The 25,263-nt window shown below is 38.7% G+C and overlaps 1 protein-coding gene across 7 annotated transcripts in view; it reads right to left on the bottom strand.

The window, feature by feature from the left end:
• The window catches only part of LOC121525038 (mediator of RNA polymerase II transcription subunit 13-like), a 133,537-nt gene extending 130,413 nt beyond the window's left edge, over window positions 1-3,124 (bottom strand). For all 7 annotated transcript variants that reach the window (XM_041810754.1, XM_041810757.1, XM_041810758.1 and 4 more), the window contains exon 1: window positions 1,724-3,124. In XM_041810754.1, the coding sequence (XP_041666688.1) occupies window positions 1,724-1,795 (72 nt within the window). In that variant the 5' untranslated portion in view covers window positions 1,796-3,124. The remainder of the gene's footprint in view (window positions 1-1,723) is intronic.
• Window positions 3,125-25,263: the final 22,139 nt, after the last annotated feature.

Here is a 25,263-nt window from a genome sequence, read left to right as displayed (position 1 = left end):
GGGATAAGTTCCTGCCAAAAAAGCAAATAATTGCAAGACTAGTGCTCTGGTTGTTTTGGTGGCATTGTATTTTATTTAAGCATTATGAGCCAAGTTTGTGCAGGATTTGTGTCCAGAAAGTGCAAAAGGCATGCGCATAAATGCCTGTTTGTTTTGTAAGCCTCTGAATCGTAAAGTTGGTATATTTTTAACAACTATGAGTGTAACAAGTGCATAAGCATGCAAAAATATGCATGAACCGTCATGCCAGGTTGTTAAAGCAGAATTTGAAATTTGTATTGAGGTAACTGGGGAATTGGTTTGTCAAGTGTTTGATTGCTAAACATGTATAAAATGTCCCAAATAGGTTGGAGATCTTGTTGTAGGCATTGTGAAAAGCTCTGTAAGCTTTGTGAGAGAATTACAGTGTAATATGTTTCTGCCAAAAAAAGCAAATAATTGCCAGATTAGTGCTCTGGTTGTTTTGGTAGCTTTGTATTTTATTTAAGCATTATGAGCCAAGTTTGTGCAGGTTTTGTGTCCAAAAAGTGCAAAGCATGCCAAAAAACGCATGCACATAGATGCTTGTTTGTTTTGGAAGGAAGCCTCTGAATTGTAAAATAGTATATTTTTAACAACTGTGAGTGTATTAAGTGCACAGACATGCAAAAATATGCACGAACAGTCATGCCAGTTTGTTAAAGCAGAATTTGAAGTTTCTATTTATGTAAAAGGTGGATTGGTTTGTCAAGTGTTTGATTGTTAAACTTGTACAAAATGTCCAAATAAGTTGGAGAACTTGTTCTAGGCATTGTGAAAATGCTCTATAAGCTCTGTGAGAGAATTACAGTGAGAGCAAATAATTGCCAGACTAGTGCTCTGGTTGTTTTGGTAGCACTGTATTTTATTTAGGCATTATGAGCAAAGTTTGTGCAGGTATTGTGTCCAAAAAGTGCAAAACCATGCCAAAAGGTGCATGCTCATAAGTGCCTGTTTGTTTTGGATGCCTCCTAATTTTGTTTGGGGATATTTCTATGAAATATATGAGTGTAATAAATGCACAAACATGCAAAAAAATATGTGTTGTAGGCATTTTACAATTGTTATAAGTGCTGAGAGAGATCTTGTGTACAATGTTGAGCCAAAAAGTGCAAATAATTGCCAAAATATGTAAAAAATATTAACAATATATATTATTATCAATGTTTTATGAGCAATGTTTCTGCACAACTTGTGAGCTCAAAAGTGCAAAAACATGACAAAATATGCATGTGCATACATGCCAGTTTTTTTTTGGTAATATTTAATGTTTACATTTTTTAACTGCTGGGGTGCTTAACGTGCCAAAATATGTGACAAGATTAGTAAGCATTTTAAAATGCTTTAAACTTGCTCAGTTTGATCAGTTTTTACTAGAAGGTGCAAAAACCTGCTCAAATAAGTGCCTTGTTTGAGTTGCATGTGAAATGGTCCTTTAATAATCAAGAGCTAGTTTTTCAAATCTGGAGTTTACCTGTTCACTTAATGTTTATTTACATTTCCAAGACGGTGTATCTTGGCTTTGTTGTGAATAAGGTGCTTCTTTAACCTGTGGTAATGATTAGCCAATAACAACACCAGCTATTGGTTCACCTTTGTACAGAAGACACACATTTATGCGTGCCTCCCACGGTCTCATGACTTGTCGATCACAGCTGGCTCGTGTTTCAGTGTGACGTGCGTGATTTATTTATTGATACTGTACCAGAGAGAAGATGTTGGAGTGGCAGTCCTCAAGGCTTGCCCCGTTAGCCACCCAATTCGCGGTTGTAGTCATAATCGTCCGCCGTTGGGGTCGTCAGCGCTGGGCATGTCGAAATCCTACATCGGTACCAAAACACCGAGCAGGGCTGACAAATCTAATTCCTTAAAAACAAGCGGGATTATAATCTCACGAGACGTCCGGATAATAGACGAGGAATTGGGCGTTTTCAGAAAGAAGTGCAGGGCGCATCCATGAAGCCCCAAGCGGATATAATGTTGTAATGTAAATCCGGGGATCAAAACATTGTTACAATCCAGGTCAGGCGATTCCAAATGTGATCACTGTCAAAGGCGGGGGGCTCACAAATGTATCCATTTCAATCCAAAACGCACAGAAGATCAGCCTGTTTCCATATCAGTCAGTCCGCTGAGAGTTTCATCATTAAAAGAGCAATAATCCATGGGGAGAGGTTTTCTTCCGCGCCGAAGAACAGCCCAAAAATGCCAAATTAAGAGTCAAAAGTTCTCAGAAAAACACCACACGTAAAAATCAACTTAAAAGCGAGTCATTACATGCAGGATATCTGATTCCGTCTGCTCCACAGGCTGATGCACCACTTGTGATAGTTTTCGAGAATTGCATGAGCTATTTATAGCCTCCTTTCTTACCACAACCCGTTCCTCTCACAATGTAACCCAGTCTGCCTCGCACAAACAGGCGCTGCGAGCAGGAATGTTTAATCCCGCTGTTGCTCTTGTATTAAACGGACCGCAGACGAAAAAGAGGGAGAGAGCGAGGGGTCGCTGAGGAAAAAAGAAAAAAGGAGCCCCCACCAGGGCTCCTCTTCGTGGCAAGGCAGGGCGGCGAGTTCCCAGTATAACCCCCGAATCATGAGTCAAAGCGATCAGACAAGAACAACTATTCTTACACTCCTCCACCAGCAGCAGCAGCAGGAAAACGGCGAGCAGGCTGTCTGTAGACGGAGGTTTGAAAAAATCCTTCCTTCCTTTCAGTTTGATATCATTACGAAACGTCCTCGCGCGGCCACAACAGTCTCAATCTTTCACTAAAAACTGAGATTATTTTCCTCAAAATTCACTCTTCAAACATAAGTGACAGTCCTCGTGTGGCGCCGAGCATTGACATAAAGAATATGTTGCCTGCTGCAGATTTCTCCTTTACGACATTTAAAAGCGAATCCTCCGCCTCCTCCTCCTTCCTCGAGAAAATGATGATTTGATCATTAAATTAAATCCTCAAACATGTGCATGGTTTCCTCAGCAGAGACTCTTTCCTCGCCTCCTTCCTTCCTCGTTGTGTTTATCCCTCACAGCGTGTTATTACATTGGTAAATAAGTGCGCGTGAAGCCCGAGTGTGTCATTCTCACCCTCTCGTGTGTGTTTGTTTGACGCGGAGCGCCGCTGTAGCAATTTTTTTTTCTCTCTCTCTCTCTCTTTCTCGCGCACGATCGTCCAGCCCACCACGCATTGTAATGTAATGGCGGTCGGAAGCGTACTACAGAGACTCGCCTTCCCATTTGGCCAAGTTTGCGCTCACGTGATCAAAGTCTGGGATTACAGTACTGTTTAGTATCTTTGATATGACGCCGTGCCTGTCGCGCGCGCTGACAGTCAGCTGCCATTGGGGTTTGTTGTATCTTTTTATAGTGACATTCTTTGTTATTATAAACGCTGCCTTTTCCTTCCGGCCGTCTGTTTGTTAAATTGCTTGAAGACAGATTATTTTTCATGATGAGTTTTTTTTATCATCGCTGTGTGGTCTCTCTCTGTGATGCATGTGTTACATAATGTAACTGTGTTCCCACAACAGAGGATGTGACAGAATAGAGGTCAGAATGACTTACTGAGCTCATACTGTGTTTCATAAGAGGCGTCTACGTAAGTAGGTTAGTCTTACACCCCCCAAATATGACATCATTGCATTAGGAACAATTGGTGGTCTTATCACAGGAAAATACTGACTAATCAATTAGTCTCATATTCAAATCAAACGCATTTTGTTGTTATCCTGATTGCATATATCCAGGGCCAGCACCAATTTTTAAGGATACTGAGGGTAATGATGGGGTAAAGCCCCCAACCCCAACCTGACACAAATTCCATATTTATTACACTTGTCATGATTTTTATATCTACAAATTTAAAAAATACCTTTGTAATGTGAAAAATATAATTTATTTAAATATATAAATAATGACAACCTCACTTCAGTTTTCTCAGCTCTAGTATTATTACCTCCATCAAGGAGGTTATGTGATCGGGTGGGTTTGTTAGTTTGTTTGTTTGTTAGCAACATAACTCAAAAAGTTATGGACGGATTTTCAAGACATTTTCAGGAAATGTCAGAAATGGCATAAGGAAGAACTGATTAGATTTTGGGAGTGATCTGGATCACTGTCTGGATCCATGATTTTTTTAAAAGGATTCTTTACTATTGGGAGATAGGGCTAATGGCGGAGGTCTGCGCTGTTACCACTTTACACCATGAGATGGCGGACATGAGTAAGTTCAATCCCAGCAGCATTTGTGGGTGTGCTTCTGTTCAAAGTTTCGGAGTTTATAGAGTCTGAGAGACGCACACCGAGGAGACGAGTCAGAGCGTAACAGAGAGAAAGACAGCGAATTGTAGCGAGAATACTCACAATGCTGGGAGGAATAGAGGAATATTCACCCTCTGCCATGACTTCCAGTTGTCCAGTGAGACCATGGGTGAGACTGTCAGTGCATCTGTTGGCACCGGCAGGCAATGCTTCCACCATGATAGTCCACCCGTAGCAAAGCCAATGCTTTGCCTCACCATGTCTCCACCCCACCAGAGAGGGAGAAGTTGGCGAATGCCATGGTGGGGGGCACATGGGGATGGATCCAGGAATTTTTTTAAAGGATTCTCCACTATTGGGAAATAGGGCTATTGGCTGAGGTCTGCACTCTCCAAGTGCTTTTCTAGTTACCCCAGATGAAATCAGCAGGGGGTTATGTAAAGGGTTCCATATCTTTGTTCGTTTCTTTGTTTGTTTGTATGTGTACAAGATAAGTCGAGAACGGAAAGTTGGATCTTCACTAAACTTTCAGAGAATATTGGGAAAGTGACAGGGAAGAATCGATTAGATTTTGGCGATGATCCGCGCACCCATTCGGTTTTTCTCGCACTTCGAATTTTGAACACCATAGTAATTAATGGGAGCGTGAGTTCCTTGGTGGCGCTGCTTAGGTGTGGGTCTGCCGCCTCAGACTGCCATTCTAGTTCATTTATTTATTGGAGGTTTGGGGTATTATCCATGTTTGTATATTTAACACTATATTTACTATATTACTAATGTAAAAAAAAAGTCTGATTTGACTGATGGATTTGCACATTTGGTTTGGGCTCAATGGTTGCATTTATTGCATTGTTAGTAGTGACGCACCAGTACATCAGTGGAATGCCTGCGTTGGCCAATGGGGGACTTTTAAACCCTCATCGGCCCATCAGCAGAAAAAGCAAAGCATGCCAGTGTTGGTCGAACATGGAAATAGACCAAACTGAAGTGCATGCTGCTGTAAGAGAGAATGCTAAAACATGTCACAGCAATGATAAGACAGTGGTCTGGCGAGTTTTTACTGCATAACCCCTCCATCTGCCGAGTATGCTGTAGGTGGCATCTCTGATGTGGTTGAAATTAGCTGAAAAATAGTGGTATACTTTAAACATTCTCCCACTGTCTACTCGTGCCAGCAGGCTGTGCAGATTCAGTTGGGAATGAGGCCAAAAAGACTGCGACAGGACGTCCTGGCACAGTGTAATAGTACATTTAAAACATGATGCAAAACCTTTTGGAACAAAACCACACTCGCCCAGATACATGCTGCAGACTATGATTTCCCAGCTACTTTAACTACACAGCGGTTAGTTTGAAAACTTTATCGCACTTCTCTCCCCATTTGAACAGCTAAAAGGGAGTCAGCGCATCGGATTAATCAGTTGCTGACATGATCCCCTCAGTAAGAGCCCCAAAACCTCCTTTTACACAGAGGTAGACTCTGATCAGAACATTCAAACAAGAGGAGTATGATCTGCTTTTCTGCACTGCTACCTTATTAGATCCCGGTACAAGGACTCCTGTTTTAATGAGGAAGTTTAACTGCACAAGGACAGCTTTATACAACTGATTGGCATGGCAGCCAGCGCTACATCTCATATCCTGGATGAGAAGAGAAACAGACTGAGCTGAAACAAGGCAGAGATGCAAATCTTTGTAGAGGAAAAACATGCATCTTACCAAGAAGTAAGTTTTTTTTTTTTTTGCTCAGATATCAACAGATCCTCTTTATTTCTTAAAGTATTTTAAGGAACCCTTATGCCATCATACATTATGTTTCTGATCATGATTTCAAAAGAATATATCGCTGGTGTCGAGCCAAAACCTCTTACCAACATTTTCCATGAATTTCTTTTCTTTTATAAATCAGTGCCATCAGTCACCCTTGACATTTGTCAGTGGGTTTTAATCCATTTTAAAGCAAAAAAAAAAAAAAGTGTCCAAAAGATGCTGACCATGATCATTCAGTGTTAAATTTTTGAAAGACACAGCTTTTTTTCATTCCCTGAAAAGTGGTGGTTTTGGACATACAAGGTTTTAGTATTACGCCAGTGACATAAACACCTAAATTTGACAACTTTAGAGCAGACAGGGTCCTGTGCCCCCCCCCAGGGTCCCTGAGCCCCAAGTTGGGATCCACTGATTTAGAAGTTTAAGTTATCACTTAAGCTTGTCTGATCGTGTTAGTTAACCTGATAATTTCTACTTTTTCATTCAGTAGGACTTGGCCCTGTTGTCCATCAGAAACAATGCAAATTTCAGACAATACTGTGTCAGCTTCACTTTTGAGACTGCAACCAACCTTTAATATGGAGTAGTTTACTGCCTTTGCATTGTCAAAGATGGGGAAAAAAAATCCCGTAATGCAGGTTAAAATAGATCAAATCCTTCAGGAAAATTTTAGATGACTTAGTGGTTAGGTCATGCCTCATGTATGAGGCGGCCCAGGGTTCAAGTCTGGCCTGTGGCTCTTTTCTAAATCCACCCAGTGTCCTCCTCTATAAATAAAGGCATAAAAGTCCCCAAAACAAATATTTTAAGTGTATAAACTCAGCAAACCAAAGTGAAGCACATCTGTCCTCGGACTTCAGTTATTCAAATAATGATCCATCAAAGTTATTTCCAAACTAAAAATCCCAATTGCAGTTAAATGTTCCACTTGTTTATTAATTTCTTTACTATTTTATCCCAATAAAGTAACACAATTTCAAAAATAAACTTCCAAAAAAATCCCAGGGTCATAACCTTACTGGTTGTATTATGTAACTTTATACTGATCTGAATGAGGATCAAACGTCGGTTATTAAACACTGAAACAAAAAAATCCCATCTACTCTCCAGTTATGTGTGGGGCATTGTTCTGTCTCATGCAAATATTTTTGGTTCTGTTTACACTCTCTTGAAAAAAAGCCTCAGTTGTTGTCTCTGTGTTCTCTCAGATAGCAGGTGGCGCCCTTTGAGGATGAAGAACAAAAGATTATTAATACATCCACAGTTTCCTGAGGTAGACTGAGGAGGCCATCAAGGAGTCACTGCATGAAATATTTGTGTCATAATAAAAAATGTATAGGCTATTATATGCTATATATATATATGCACTACATATGCATGGGATTTCTCCATATTTGTATGAGAAAGGTAACAATTTGCTTGTTCTACTTTGTGCCATTTCCCCATTTTATTCTCTTTTATATAATAAAGGAAAAGCCTTCGTCGACACATCTTTTAAACAACAATGATAAAGACTGCTTTCTCCTGAATTTAGCATTAGTCATGAGTAAATTGGAGAATGAATTGCTGCACACATTTAAACACGGGTATCCCCTAGAAGATTTAACACTAAGCTGATTTAGTCAATATGCTTTTATCCTTCAGTCACTTTATCTCTTACAGAAAAATCAAACATATCTCATCAAATTTTATGGGCTTTTTTATTTCTCACTCATAAATGCACAGTGATTTTTTGAATGTCCGTATTTTTAACATTTTACAGACCCCTTTATCCTTTTTATCAGCTATTCTATCCAGGGATTTATTTTGTACGTCAGTGTGACTGCATGAGGATTCAGCTGAGACGGTGTTCGGGACTGAATTAGTTACAGACGGTGACAGAGAAGTCTCTTCTCCCTGCCAAGTTTTCCACTGAGCTCAATCACAGTCTGAACAAATAATAACGGAGCTCTCCTGGAGTGAGATGACTTCTTTAAAGTAGCAGCGTCAGCAGCAGAGATAAGTGTCACTGGTGTGTCAGACTGCCTGTATAATCTAAGGATGAAGCCTAAAGTTAAAGCAGCAAAGGAAAGAAATCATGTGGAAACTGGTCTTGAATTAATTTTTTGCAATGTTGATGGCAGAATTTCTAAATTTACAGATGCATTTCTGGCATTATCTCATTGGATTCTATTCTGTTATTCTACTAGGGGTTGGCTTGCAAGCCCCCAACCCCCTTAAAAAGGCTCACATATAATCTTTAGAGAAAAAGGTGATCTCTAGCTTTGGAAGCTGTTGACTACATCAGTATCACAACAGATGTGATTTGATCATATGAAGATGACAGCTGTGGGGCTGTACATAATTACCTGGCTAAACAATTTAAGTAGTAACCTTTGGTATATCTTTTTATCAGTTCAGGCCCACAATCCCAGTGAAAGGCTCACTAGCAGCAAAAGTAGCTCCAGTTACTGACTACTCTCTTACTGCTCTTTAATTCAATGTAAACATCAGTGAACCAATCGTATCGTAGAATCTCTTGGGAAAAGCACTATTTTGACTTCTAAATGTGTTTGCTTGCCCCCTAACAGGCAAAAAAGAGGGACTATATTATCCCTGTGTCATGCTCCCTCCAGTGGCATAGCAGGATTTTGTTGTTAGCCTCTGAGGCACTTTAGTGTTTGGCACCATCCTATTTAAGTAAACTACTTCATGTTTATGCTCCAGCCAGAGCACTGAGGTCTACCAACCAGCTGCTCCTGAACGCAGCCTAGACAAGGCTCAAGCCAGGGAGGATCAAGCTGCTCTGAATGCAAGAAACAGCAAGCCACTCCTGCACTACTTCTACTACCACGCTGTAAAAATTAACATCAGTTTTACTCAGAAACAGGGTGTAGAACTAACTCAGTTTTTGTAACCTATAATAAACACTAATAAATAAGTTACTTGTACCCCTTGGCTATAAAAGCTAAATTAGTTTAAGACAAATTAAGAATTTAGAACTTGTAACTGCACTGTAAGACCAAACAGTAAAAGGTGGTTAGAAAAATAGTGTTAAGTAAAAAATTCAAAATAGTTATTTCACCACTATTTTTCTGAGTCGATGGAGCACATTTTAGGTTTAAAGCCAATAGTGCTCAAAGAATTTATGTATTTTTTTTCATAATTTTACTCAAATTCTTTGCCAATCATCCCTTAATCTGTTTAGTTTTCCCAGAATGCCATTGGGCATTAAAACCTTTTGCACTATGAGGGAAGTCACTGACTAAATAACAGAAGTCTCGAGAAACCACAATGCAAACAGGATGGTAAAGTGAACATGATGGAAGAGGACTTCCTGGTTCAGTGTGCACCTTTCAGTTCTTCTCACATGTAGTGACTCATGTTGGCCTACCTAGGGTGGCATACATGTTCAAGATGTAAGGATGTGACAGAGGGTAACAAACAGCATATGAATCTCAGTTTTGAACACTTAAAATAATTATTTTTAAAGTAGTGTTGTACACTTAAAATAATTAAGTTAACTGAACTCACAAAAGTCAAGTTTAGTTTTTTATTCTTGGGGTGAGTTTCCATTTTTTTTAAGTAAGCTCAACTATTTTTCCTACAGCACACTGCTGAACATTTTAAAACATTGCTAAAGCGCAACTTCTCTCTTTGTTTCAAGTTAAGAATGTTGTTTCCCAAGGGATTTTATCATAAGCTTTAATATTGGTCTATATTTTGTTTCAACTGATTTAACTTTACTCTGCAGAGCACTTTGGCATTTTAGACGTGCTAAAATATAGCCTAAAGTAAACTTGACTTGTTTTTCTTCGCACCAAAACACTAAGGCAAATTCCTAGTATGTGTAAATGCTCTTGGAAAGGAAACCTAATTCGGATTCCAAATTGTTTTAATACTCATGTTCTCAATGTCCACATACCCAGACTCTCACATCTTGTTCTTTATGACTGTTTTTTTAATCTGTAGCACTCTGAGGTTTATTGAAACGAAAAGTGTGTTATTATTATTCAATTATGGTATTTCCAGTGCAGACTTATCTAGAGAGTTGAATTTTACTTTGTTTTTGCCAACTGTTGCTGCATACCTTGTGTAAGAATGGCAGCAATGCAGCACACTGAAAAGGAAGCCTTGGCTGCAAGTTATTTAATGTTAATTGCTGCATACATCAGAATAACTGCTAAGATGGCGTTCATAAACAGATAAAAAACATCCTTTAATTCAGTTTTCAACAGTGATTGTCAGTGAGATTCCATCTACTCAAAGCTTTTTGTCAAAAATAGGTGTTTAAGTGTGTATTGTCAAAGAGCCAGATTCACATTATTTTAGGGCTGATTTTTGCACACAGGACTCATTAAGCACAGTGGCTGTCATAGTCACATACAGTCTCAAAAAATTTGAATATCATGAAAATTTTTTTTTCCCATGATTTTATTCAGAAAGTTACATGTTCATATATTCTAGATTCATCTCATACAAGTCAACATGTAAATTTTTTTGTTTTAATCTTGATGATTAAGGCTTACAGTTCACAAAAAACTCTCAAATTATCAACATAATGTGGAAAAAAGCCAGTTAGCAAGGGTTTTCAGAGCTTTCATTCTCTCACACAGGTTCAGTACACACAATCACAATCATGGAGAACACTGCTGACAGGACAGTTAGCCAGAATACAATCACTGACACCCACCATAAGGAGGTAAGCCACAGAAGGTCACTGCTAAAAAGGCAGGCTGTTCTCAGAGGCTGTATCAAAGCATATTCATGGAAAGTTGACTGAAGGGAAAGTATGGTAAGAAAAGGTGAATAAGCAACAGCTCAGCCTTCAGATGATGGTCAAACAAAGCCGATTCAAGATTCACAAGGAGTGGACCGAGGCTGGAGTCAGTGGATTAATAGCCACCACATAGACAGGTCTAGTAACTGAGGTACATGTGTCATGTTCCTAGTACCAAGCCAATCCTGAATCACAGAGGATATACGCTTCTCACCTGGGCAGAAGGAAGAACTGGACCACTGCTAAGAGGTCCAAAGTCCTGTTTTCAGATGAAAGTCAATTTTGCATTTTATTTGGAAATCAAAGTCCCAGAATCAAGGGGAAGACCAGAGAGGCACAGAATCCAAGCTGCTTGAAGTTCAGTGTTTTCAGTCTCCACAGTCAGTGATGGTTTGGGGTCCCATGTCATCTGCTGGTGTTGGTCCACTGTACTTTATCAAGTCCAGAGTCAAGCTGTTAGTCATCTACTGGGAAATTTTAGAGGATTTCATGCTTCCATCAGCTGAGCAGCTTTATGGAGATTTTGATTTTTCACCTGCCCACATTGAAGCCAAAACCACCAGAAACTGGTTTACTGGCTGTGTGTTACTGTGTTTTACTGGCCAGCCAACTGGCCTGACCTGAACCCCATAAAGAATCTCTGGGAAAATTTCAAGAGGAGGGTGAGAGACACCAGACTCAACGATACAGACGAGCTGAAGGCTGTTATCAGAGAGACTAGCTTTATGCCACATGGCATAGATGCAGTAATTTGTGTGAAAGGAGCTCAAACCACGTACTGAGAGCACAAAGGAGGATAATTTTCCAGAAGGTCAACAATTCTGTATTATAAAGCCTTTTTCCATCTGAGTTCTAATATTTTGAGATAGTGGATTTTTTGAGTCTTAAGCTGTAATTGTCAGCATTCAAACAAAAAAGTCATGAAATATTTCACTTTGTATGAGGTGGATAAAGAATTTCTTGAATTAAAGGGGAAAAGATAACTTTTACATAATATTGTAATTTTTAGATGCACTTGTAAATGTATGACCAATGATAGCATATTTAAGCATTTGGAATTCCACATTTTCTCAGGGAGACATTGAAACATCAGCACACCATCATGTGAAGTGTATGAACGGATGCTCAGTGGCAGTTGTTTGATTCCTTTTTCATATTTTATAGGCTGTTCCCGGCTGAGTTTCTACATGTACAAGATGTTACCTCTGAGTGTAAATCTAACAGAGCTATTTATAGACAACTGTGCATTTCTTTAGGAGAAGATCACCACATGCTGACATTCCCAATTCATTACGACATAAGTACGCCTGTGACATTAGTCATAATCACGTACAGCTTCAATGTTGGAGGAAACCGTTTACAGCTGGCACATACTGACACAGACAGGGAGCCTTTAGTCTTTAGATTCCTCCTCTATCTGAAACACAGGAGGGGAAGATATGAAACAGATGGATGAGCGAGGGCTTAGCCTGGCAGTTATTGATCCCTTTGCTCCTGGACTGATCCAGAACTCATTTAGAGACTTTTTTTTCACCCTTTTGTTCAATACATCCTTTAAAGGCTTCAAAAGACTCTCACACACCGTTTGGCACACGTGCTGTGGAGCTGATGGGATGAGATGCTATCAGTTTGAATAAATCTATTTCAATATGCCACACATTTCCCCTCATCAGGCCCCCACCGACTTGAAATGTGTGTTAGGAGAAAAGATGCATTACTGCTCTGATTAAAGATAATGGGTTTGTCTAGACAACACTTCTGCTGAGTGGAGTGCACAGGCCTTTGTGTGTATGTGTTTGTGTTTAATGTGTGGCTCTGTTGAAGTATAAACCTATCGGTCATTTATTGTCCAGTCATAAAACTGACAGTTCAGATATGAACATAAAGCTGACTCACGTGAATGCACACACGCTGTAACGTGATAATGCCTTTGCTTAACATGATTCACCGCTATGTTCATCACTTAGACATTATATTACCATAAATTAATCCTGTAAGAGATTAGGTTTTTGCATCATTTCAAATTGGGAACAACAGAAGTGGCCGAATCTGATCTGAATGAAATCACACTTGGTCTGGCATTCTTCCCTCTTGTATTCGTTCATGATGAAAGCCAAACACTGAAGCTATTTAGTGAGATTTCTGGAGAATTTACTCCAAGAAGCTTTTCATAAAATAAGATTTAACCAGCTATGTACTCAAACTTAGCAAGTTTAAAAACTTGTTTTCCATATCAATAAAGAAAGTGTGAGAAAAATGTACCCAGAGTTAATCTTTAATTTAATGTTCACACTCAGATTAAGTCAGGAGCAGCTTTATATAAACAACAAGAGTAAAGTTAGCCAAACACAGCCACAGGGCACAGGAACAAAAAGGGGAAAATTAGACAGATAAATAGTTAATGTAAAGTCAACTATTAAAGTAAGGATTTTCCTGCAATGGTCCTGGTGATGCTCGACGGCCGCAGTGTTTAATTAGCAAAGATGAACAAGCAAATGACAGCATAATGCTGTGTAAACCCTGGGGTCTAGTAGGGGTGAGTATTGGCAAAAAGCTCACGATACGATACGCATCACGATACTTGGGTCATGATACGATAGTATCCCGATATATCAGGATATCATGATATATTGTGACATTCCACACAGTTAACTAAGAAAAATATAGAGATGATGTACATGTTAATCACACAATAAGTTGATGGTGTTCCCGCTATATTTCACGGCAGCGAGACAGAGCTTGCAAACGGCATTTCCTGTCTCGAACTCACTGTTTGTGCTCCCCGTTTTAACTTTCAAGCCTAAATGCTTCCAAGCGTCTGCTTTGAATTGTGCAGGTGTTGGTATTTTGTAAGCCATGTGGAGGTGCAGAAATCATATTTTACTAACAACTCGGCTAAAATATAAGTTTTTACTTTTTACAAAAAAATTGATATTAAGAGTTGAAGTATCGATATTGTATCGGATGTCAAAGTATCGGGATATATTGCCATATTGATATTTTTTCACAACTCTAGGGTCTATAGTAACCAAACCAGGAGAATTTTTTGACAAGTAAAAGGGATTTAAAGGTAACTGAGACACTGAGTGCCGTAAACACTAATACAGCCTGCAAGAGCAAGTGTTTGGCACTGGCAAAAATCAAAACTGAGCACCAAGGGAGGCTGAGGGTGGAGGGTGATCTGCTGTTATGCAATCCTGCATCAACTGTATGCAAACTCATAGTTACCACTAAATTAGAGCATAGAGTAGGCATGAACGATTTGCAAAAATAATCTAATTGCGATTTTTTTAACAAATATTGCAATTGCGATTTAATGTGCCATTATTCTTGGGTTAATGTTACGTATTTTTCAATTAATTCAAGCAATAAATAATTCCATAAGTAAGACCATGTGTACTGAAAACAACTAAATTATTTCTGAAGCAATTAATCCATAGTAGCATGAATCTGAATACTGGGGTGCAAAAAGCTTTATGCTATAAAGGAGGAGGCTGGGGTGGGGGAGGTGAGGCTGGCTACCAGCTGATCACAGTTGGGGTATGACTTTCATGAAATAACGCTAGGTTTCATCAGTTTTATACAGAATGAGCTTACTGTTTTTGATGATATTGCAAATGTGATGTTATTTGCTTTGTTTAAGGGCATTATCATTTTTATGTCACTCAAGAAAAACATAAAAAAATAATATTTTTGTAAATTGTTATAAAAATATTGACACTTAAATGTTTGCATAATGTGCATAAAATCTCTGCTGCTGCAAAAAATAGATTTATTAAACTGGTATTTTGACACATTTCAAGTTGAAGAAATATTGGAACTTCTGTGATTTGAAAATTGCAGCAGGCCAAATTGCGATTTAATAATAATGATAATTGATTACTTGGTAAAGATGGATGTTTAAAGACATGCAGAGCAAAATATCAAAAATACAAAAATGTTAAAATAAAAAGGCTTAAAGATGAGACATAAATGTTTGAAAATATAGTTGTTAAAATCATATTTTTTATGAGGGTTGGGGTCCATGGAATAAACAGTTTTCTCTTTGAAGAGGCCCACTTTCCCATGCATTGGAGACCCCTGATTTATATGTAGGTTAGCTTAGTTTCGATAGATCATTTTGCACTTTTAGATCATTAATTTTTGGTATCATCATATGGTACATTTACTCCACAGATGTGCATTTTGTCTCATAGTTATGTCTCAAGTGCCACATTTATCTATCACAATGGCACTAAAACACCCGACACGCTGGTTTTGGTAGGGACAACGAACATAACATAATAGCATCTGTTCATCCTAGATTTAAACGTCCCTTTTTGCTGTCTTCTTTTCTAAACCTCTCTAACCTGCTCTGTATCTCCACCCTCTAGAGCATTGGCCTTTTGAGGGGGTTTGTCAGTGTAACAATTAAAATCTATGTTGATTTTTGGCATTTTATCTTCTCTCTTGGGTCCTGGAGGAGGAGGGATGCTTTTCTTAGGTACATATAGGGCAGGCTCCAAGGAAACACTGCTTTAGAGAGTATTTCCAGGTGGACGAGCTAGCGCACTCACAACTCATAAGGAGTTGATTGGTTTAGCAGAGTCACATTACAAGAAAAGCTGAGCCATTTAAATTAGACTACTGTTTAAATGCACTGAAAGCAGCCGCGTTTAGAACGAACGCTGATCCTTATATGAGTATTTACGGTAGGTCCATCTGCAGCAACAAAAAACACAAGCAGCACACATATGCATTGATTAAGAGCTGCCTTTGCATCGATGCAGAATCGTCCACGTCTGCATCACGATGCATCGTGGAAATGATCATTTTCAACATCACTAACATAAGCTAACATTATGTCCTCACTTAATTCAGCATCAGGGAACATAAGCAACAAAATCAGCTGAATTACAATGATTCCTAATGTAAGATCCTGACTTCATGCAAACAAAGCTGCCATAACAGCACAACATTTTTGCCCCATCACTCCATTTTTATGTTACTCAATGTCACTCGTGACATATCCTTAGTTTTATTTCACTTTAGCTTGTTGAGATAGTTGTGCATTAATAATATCTCATCTGTGATTGAAAGGTGCGCTTTGTCTTGTATCAACACAGAGACAAAACTATTTGGCTCATACCTGTTACAGGTTTGTCAATAGGTTTGAGGTGTCATATTTTAACAAGGGAAAAACTGACGTTTACAGTCAGTGGTCTTAAGAACTTTCAGTGCAACTGATTTTTTTGTAGTCTTCTCCAGACCTGTGCCTTGCAACAATCCTGTCTATGAGTTCTGTGGACAGTTCCTTTGACCTCATGGCTTGGTTTTTGGTCTTATATGCATAGCAGCAGTGAGGCCTTCTATAGAGGTGTGTACGTTTAAAAACCATGTCCTATCAAATTAATTTACCACAGGTGGACTCCAGTCAAGGTGTAGAAACACCTCAAGAGAAATTCTGTGACAGAAAACTTTCAGTGTTGCTCTCTGCGCTTGTTTGGATTTAAACACGTTGTCTGGTTCAGACAAAAGCGCTGCTGCGGCTCAGTCCCAGCTAACAACTAGCAGGCCTGCTAGAGTCATTAGCTTGGACACAACAACTCATTAGCTGTATACAACAACTAACCCTTTCCCCGTAACTATCATATAGTCATGCCAAAGCGGGGCAGCAGACGAGCGAAAACATTGTTTTCTGTCGCAGAAAGCTTTCCGTGTTGTTCTCAGCACTGTGATGAAGAAATGTGTTAGTCTGGCTAAGGCCAAGCTCACATTCGGCTAGCAGGCTGTAAATACAAGCGCAATGAGTAACCCTTTCCCCCTTGACTATCACACAGTTACGCTGAAGCGGTTTGGCAGAAGAGCAAAAACACCCTTTCTGTTACAGAAAGCTTTTAGTGTTGCTGTCTTCGCTTGTTTTAATAAAGAAATGTTTTGACTAAGTGCTGCTTTGATTAATTCAGAGCTAATTGCTCCAAACAGCCAGCATACACAAACATTCACACAAGAAGTTACCCCTTCCCCCTCAACTATCACATAGTCATGCCAAAGCAGGTCAGCAGAAGAGTGAAAACACCTTTCCCAACATGAAAAGCCTATAGGTTTGTTTTTATTCTTTGTCATACAGAAATGTGGGCCAGTTCTGGATAAACAGAGGCCATGCTAAAGCTATATCTGAGTATTTACAGCAGTGGAGGCAGCCAATAGAGGGCTTTCAGCACAAGTAAACTCCGCCCATAGCACAGCTCTGTATGTATGGCTCTAGTTAACACAGCGGAGGCAGCCATTACTGACAGCATTCAGTACAAGCAAATGCAACTCTGTATTCTAAAGCTTATAAATTAGCGTCACTCACTCAGACACTTACATACTTACTCAGATACAGACATTGCCATGTGTAGGGCTGACCTCAGTGGTCAGCCAAAAAAGTGAGGGGGGTCTGAATACTTTCTGAATCCACTGTACAAATAGCTTGTTCTATATTTGAACATGCTTAACTAACACATCCCAACTGTTAGCCTGTTGATTAAAATGCTGCTCAGTCCTTACTGGTCTGTGGGAAAGGCATGACATCACAGGTAGCCACTGGTTTAAAAACACCACAAATAGGCCACAGTATCACATGCTGTTACTCTTGTTTTCCTAAATGTTTTGCATGCAGATTACAGTTGGAGGGCTCATTATAAATTTAGGACGAGCATATTGCAAGGGATAATGCTTGCACGGACATCTGAGGCTGTTTATCATTCATACCCAGGGAGGAACGTGCTTCTTTTTAAGAACAAGCAGTAGCCTTGCAGTATCTTCATTAGTGATTGATGGATCACCGCGCGCTAAGTTAACACACACCTAGCAGCAAATTCTCTCCATAAAATCAGATGAGAGTTTCTCCTTTCTTCACAGCTCCACTACCTCTCTGGCATTTCCTGGAGCGCGGAGAGTCAGGCTGAGAAGAATAGATGGTGTGCATTATAATGAACATGGGCTGACACAGCCTCATCCATCATTCCTCCGAGGAAAATTATAGCAGTGCCAGAGAGAGAGAGAGAGAGAGAGAGAGAGAGAGACTTTAAATCACAGTCACTCTAACTCTTCCTAGACTGTCATCACTTCTTTGTTGTTGTTGTTTTTTTAAGACTGCCCAGTTCACTTCTGGTTTTTCTCTCAAAAGAAACAGTTTGTGTCTCTGTCAGTTTACTGAAAACCTCCTGTTATACTTTTAATGTATGTTTCATTCGATATGCTCTGGCTGTATATTTTTTACTTGTAGGTCAGATTAAAGTTCCCTGTACTTTAAGTCTGACAGTGTTTTACTGTTATTATCATTTCCTATAACCAAAAGTGTCCCAAACCAAATGGTTTGAGGTTATGATTATTTAAAAGGAACAAAACATAACCCCCATATTTTTCATCATTTTTCTACAGATGGCATTGTCAGTTTGATAGTTTGGCTGGTCCATCATTTTGGATTAGACTGAAACACCACACCACCTGTTGATGGAGTGTCATTCTTTTTTAGGAATGATCAATAGCTAAACCTACTGATTATGGTAATCTCCTAGCTTTTCCCTATTGCCAACACCCTCTTCACCTATTAAAACATGCTGATTCTGATTAGTGAATACACCATTTTGTAGTGGTGTCCCAATTCTGAGTGAGCATTGTTATTCACAGTGTATTGCCCTCATTCTACCCACAATGCTTTGTGAAAAGTAGTTAAGAACCGATTATCCCTAGCCCAGCATATTTACCATCATGGATCACAGTTAGTACTCTTAAACATGACGGACGAACGAGAGGAGGACAGGAACACATATCAAAACATTTTTAACCATTTTTAACACCCTAACCCTTTTAACTGAAGTATTCAATCTGTAAGAAAATGTTAAGGGTTCCAAATAAAGCAACTTTTTTCCCCTATGATGATTACAAGACATGAGACCATCATCTATATGCAAAAACAAGTGATATACACTTACAAACATACATACAAACTTTCTATTTTGCCACTAAAGTCACAAAACTTTTCTGTGTTAGTATTTTTATTTTTTGTGAAATACATTATGTTCAGTTTTCAGTGAAATTCTACCTTTATTTTCAATCCTCAGCCGTTGTCATTGAATCTATGAGCTGTTCTAGCTAAACGTCTTTATTGTGAGAGAGCGACAACATCCTTGTCTGGATGGAGTAATGTTCGAAATCATTTTTGTGTTTTGCATTAGCATCCTAACCTGACATGCCAGATGGATGTGTGAAACACATCCATCTGGGAAACCTTCAATACTAAGTGTATGGGAAAGGGCAGAGGATTTGAAAAAACTTGGAGTGTGATTGTATGAACGTTCTGCCTGTCACATCTTTAAGGGCCAATCAGAGCAACAAAACACCTGACGTAGCCGCGCCCAAGTGCACGTGCGCAGCTACCGAGGAAAAACGCGAACCATGGCGACTGTGGACATGTCAGTACACGACTTTTGATGTTTTGAAAAAAAAACAACTCACTGCTGTTCTTTGTTCTTCTTTAGCAAAGAAATGTTGTCAGGTTCTGATAAAAATGGCACTTTAGCAGCATTCATGCTAATCTCTTCCGCCATAACGGCACCGGCCTCTTGTTGCTGCTTGCTTACGTCACGACTCCGCTGCGCCTGAAAGTACTGCCCCTCGTCGCTGATTGGTCCTGTCACTTTCTAACTGAGCCCAAACGGTTCATACGGGAGCTTTGCAAGATGGATTTGCCAGTGAGAAACACAGAAATGGGCATATCCATCTGCTTTGCAAGGTTATTTGAGTCCAATATATAGCCCACTATATGCTGCTCGCTATATAGTGGATAGGGAGAAGGGAATGAGTGTCATTCCGCCCTAAAGCAGATGAAGATATCCCGGACCACCTCTGTATGCAGACTAAGTTGTAAAATATCAAATCACCTTAGTACTCATTGAGGTGCAGCCACACCTAGCATTAAAGAGTACCCCTTGTGATATGAATGACCAAAGCAGATGTTGATCCATGTTTATTGCAACGTATAAACTGTGTCAAATAATTTCAACAAATAAGCTTGTTTTGTTTCTATAAATATAGTCTGCAGGTATAATCACATTTTAATACTTGACCTTTCTTGACTGTTATACTACATACTATGTCATGTTATGCTTTTTTAAATAATCTTAAATTTTCATTCCTGCTTTGTATGTTTGTTTGCAAATGATTCCTTCAACAGGACAAGACCCCTCTTCCCTGTGACTCCCACTATACCCAGTGTAATTCACCCTGATCCTGAATCTAATACTGGTTTTGTACATGTGTGATTTTATGCACATTTCTCAAAATCCCACAGATTTGTGCCTGAGCCCTAACACAATAAAATTAAAGCACTCTTGTGCTTTCTTGGCTTTTAAATTAGTCTTGTTATATTAAGGATAGGATTCACTGGAGTAGATGTTTTTGTGTACCTACTCATGTGTGTTTGTCTACATTTTTATCTGTGGTCTCGAGTGATTCACTCAAGCTCTGTGAAGACTGTTGTAATGGTGTTTCCGCAGCATATTGATTTCACGACGAGCAGACGATGTCTTTGTGAGATTACTTGAGAGATGGGAAATTAGATGTTATCTCATAACAACACAAGATGAGGAATCATATGGTGTGTTATCTGATTTTGAAATGATGTTGAGCTGTCAAACTCACTAATTCACTGATGACACTGTGCTACAATATTCCTCGCAGGCAAGCATGATTACCAGGGATATACGGTAACCAGTAAATCAAGTGCAAGATGGGACAAAATATAGATTTTAATTTAAATTGCAAATAGAAACTTAAAGCTATGCAGAGTGAGAGATAGCCTGAAGGTTAAAGCAAGGCTTTTAATCCTCTGTAGCCCTAGCAAACCTCCACTGTGGCCACTATAGAAACCAGGTTGTGTTGCATATTTTAACCTGCAAGTAGAAGAATACAGGCCGAGCTGCATGCTGCGCTTTCATGTAGAAAGATTACCACAGATAGTGTGCTCTAAGTGACCAGCCAGCATTTCCACTTGGCTGCACCCTCTGATGCCACCTGAACAGAATTCAGTGGGAGCCTTCGAGCTCTTCATACATTATGTATCGCTGAAGGTCTGCTCAGTTTTCATGTCCTCCTAATTCACTTCACAAAGAGAGGGAGCTCTGCCAGCATACAGAGCACACAGTGAGTGTTGCAGTGTTCAAATCTGGAATCAACACTTAAACATGAGCAGTTTCTTTGCAGAAAAGAAAGCTGCCGAGTCGCCTTTCTATGCCTTTAATCTTCAGGGATGTTTCTCAAGTCAATATAGAGACAAATTATGTTCATATTTAATCCAAATTAAGGTCTTATTTTACAGGGGAGTGTCCAGAAGTGTCATGTGTCTCCACCCCTTGCAGTGTATACCAACGAAGAAATGTGTAATCAAGACCAAAACTGTATTTGGAACAAATGTAACCCTCTCCTGGGTAATGGGGTAATGTGCAACCCTCTAGGTTCTCAGGTGCTTAGGTCAGGAGTGTAACAACCATAACCACACTTACAGGATAGTTTAAAGAACTGAAATGTAGTTTACCAAAATTTGCAAACAAGCAGTGCACTACATATTTACAATAAATATAGCAAAATGGGCTACAATATGTAGAATTTTTGCACTGAAATTAAGGTTGCAGGCTATTGTCAGCATGATATCAGTATGCAGATATTAGTTTAAAGAGTTAAATATCAGCATCGGCAGATATGAAAATGTCAGCCTATTTACATCCCATATACCGGCTACATCAGCCACATGTATTAAGAAATTTGTGGAGTTTTAGGCAGGACCAACAAACTCATGTCAGCTCAAGTCTTTTTCTTTGTTCATCCTAATTCTTAAAACTTTAAAGTGTGATTTAAGGACTGAAGTTTTAGGTCCAAGCTACATTTATTTATCAGTATTAATATCAGTGTGGGCTGAAAGAAATATGTGACATATTGAAAATGATCCAATATCGTGAATCCCTTACTGAAATGTATATCAATTAACGATGACAACTACTATGAAGTACTGAAGTCCTTGGTGAACAGGCATCTACACATTATTTTTCACTGTGGGTATATTTATACACTTTCTCAATATTTCAGCTTAATAATTTACTAATCTTGCAGTAACAAAACTGTTTTTCCCACTCTGGTGAGGTAATTTCTCCAAAAAAAATTGAAATCTGCAAACATTTACAGGTAATGGTGGTGACATGGGGTGTGAAATGTGTCTCTTTTTGGTCATGTATTTTGTTCCACTCAAGATCCAAACCGCAACATTCTTCATTAAATAATCATGCATTGTGCATTTTTGGAAATTTTGGTCGCAATTTGTCATTGAAGAAACTGGTGGGTCCTGAGGCTAGACCAGTTAAGAACCAGTGTTCTAAACACCTGCAAGTTCACACCACAGTGACTGAGGGAGATGATGCATTGTTTCCATGGCAATGCCTTTCACAGTCTCTCAGTTTAAAGTGATATATTTATAAAGTTACTGCACTGTAAATCTACCTGAACAACAGGGACAGTATTGCACATTAATTTTTTTAACCTGCATGTTTATCATAATGATAATGCATAACATCCGGCTATTTCTTATCACTAATTCATTTGTCATCACCCTCGTAGCGTAGCAGCTAAATTTCACAGCAAATATACACACTGAAATGCTTTGCTTGCCCAGTCTTGTCATAAAGAAGATTTCAGTTAAGAATCATATTTTATTGCACAGCCCCTTCACGTATGAAAAGTAGCTACTCAGTACTGAGTACTTTGAATAAAATTTTAAAGTATTACTTTAGACTTTTATTCAAATAAATGTATAGACTAGTAATTTTACTTCTGCTCAAGTAAATTTTAACCAGTGAATGAATTTGAGTCAGACAGAGTCCTGCTCTGCTGAAGCTCAGGGAGTCAGAGTCTTAGTGCACTAAAATATTAGTGTGTTCAAGTTGGCACTAGTCTGGATGAACGACACAATCCTACCTCAAGCAGATCATTTGTCGGACTTTTTCACCAGATGTGTAGATCTCCATTCTGGGAATCAGCTGGGTGGCTCACCATCAAATGCATTGCCATATCTTCTCCACAGGATCTCTTAAGTCAACCAAAAAGCCTGGCCTGCACCAACAGAAATGATTATCATCTTTTGTTCTGTCAGCTTTAATGTTAAACAGGTCTCTCTATTGTTCATCTCATTTGTTATCCCATCTGTTGTCTAAAAATGTACCATTTCATAGCAACACTTATGAGTAGTTTTCTAGTTAAATTTTAAATGTTTCACACACAAATATTTTTTTGTAATGAAAAATAAACAATATCTTTATTGTCCAAATATCAGAGATTAAAACAGATTCATACTACTGGACATTAACTGAAAAATTAAAGGAACAATCAATACACGTCACAAATAGAACCATTTACTTTCTTACTAAAAGGATTTTATTCTAATATAGTGACAGTTCACTGATGTTTTAAGCTGTCGGGATAGTAAACCAGATGTCTAAAAATACATGTTAGAAATAATGCTTACCAGCTCAAAGAACCTTCTAGTGACATGTGAGTAGAACCTTTTAATTCCACGCTGGAAGAATTTCTGCTTTTAACTCATTTAATAAAATGACACTTTTTACAACGAAAGTGACATTAAAACAGTAAAATGTGTTTAGATGTGAGATAAATACTCTACCGCCGGTAATTGTTAGAAATTCGTCACTTTTGCAGAACTCAGCAGAACTAGCCAAGAAGAAACTGAAAAGCTAGCTTACCGAGAGATGTGCAGTGCAGCTTTTTAAAGATGTAACAGACTCTTTAACCGGTCTTATTGCTTCTGCAGGAGACATTTTAACTCTCATCTCATAAAAATACATTACTTGAAGAATGTTTGAAGCTTAATTTTTCTGTATCTTACCTTTTCCAAAAAGCATAGTGTGAACTAAGATGCTCTCTGGCTCACGATAGCGTCAACAAACTCTCGTCCTACATCGCGATATGTATTCCTGTATGTATGTGTGCTGCATAGACGTGATATGTATATTATGTCTATGTGTGCGCTGTCATCACAATTATAGTATTTTGATATCAAAATATAAATTTCAAAATTAAAATAATATTCATTAATTAAGACACCCAAACCCATTTTTTACCTGGGTTACACATTTCTCTCTTCTGTCAAAATGGGCATTTTAACAGGATTGTTATAGGACTTCCAGGTCTTTCCAGTCAGCCTCAAGTGGACACTTAAGCATGGTGATAAAACAGTTACAGACAGTAAAGAAAAACAATTATTTTTCCAACTTAAATGCTCCAAGACAGTCTGGCTGCAGATCGTTCATCTCTGACAGTCATTCTCAAAAACTGTTCATCTGAAACACTGTTTATCTCAGGATGGAAAGACATGCTAAACCTTTAGAAATAATATCAGATAAAAATTTCTGTGTAGGGTTAGGATACCAAAAGTTTAACATTGAAAACCTGTCGTGCAAAACCTAACTTCAAACCGTTTAAAGCTGACATAACAGTCTAATAGGAAAAAAAGCCTGTCCTCCATAAAACATTCTAATGCAGCAACCATAGCTCACATAGGAGCTTAAGCTAAGCTCACAAAGCAGCTACATATGTAGGCTACATATCTACATTCGCTATGTAGCCAAGTCAGTTTTGGCTATGTCTGCTAAAGCTCATGCTGCTGAAGCTTATTAGTTTTCTCTCTATAGCTACATGTACATAACTAAGATACATAACTGTATCTGCAGTTAGGTGAGCTTAGTTATGGATAATGGAGCTACGCAGCTAGCTAACATAGCTAACGCTAAGCTCATAAAGCAGCTATGTAAGCTCATACATAGGTTATCCACTTAGCTATGTGGGCTTTAGCTAAAGCTACCTGAAATACATTTATTAGCTTACATTAATTACATAGCTAGCACAGCTATGTTAAGCTAACACATAAAGCAAGCCATCATTCGTGTTACTACTTCTAAAACAGGCCTATACATAATTTAACCCTGAATTAGACCTCTGACCTTTTTCTCTGTTCATTTATGAAATGTTGCTTAGTCTGTATTGCTGCATTTTTTTGCAGAAAATCTTATCTCTATGCAGCTTCTCAGCAGATGAAAGCAATCTAAAACCTTCTGGTAGACAGCTCACAGTGTTGACACTGGACTTGATAAAGCACAGTGGACTACCAGCAGCAGATGCCCAAATGAGTGTCAACTGGAAATTTGTCAAGTCAGCAGTCTTTCTCATGAATGCGGTTGTGTGTACTGAACCAGAGTGAGAGAATGAAGGCTCTGGAAACCTTTGCACAATAAGCTAATATTTTGAGATAGTGGATTTTAGATTAGGTGTAAGCTGGTGTATGAGAACTTTTAGAAGGAAATTGCAGGGAAAAAAATGAACATTTATATGATATTCTATTGTTTTAAGATGCACTCGTACAG

This window comes from Cheilinus undulatus, linkage group 17 (genome assembly GCF_018320785.1).
Source record: "Cheilinus undulatus linkage group 17, ASM1832078v1, whole genome shotgun sequence".
Taxonomy (NCBI): Eukaryota; Metazoa; Chordata; class Actinopteri; order Labriformes; family Labridae; genus Cheilinus; species Cheilinus undulatus.
This window is presented reverse-complemented; position numbering and strand designations above follow the sequence as displayed.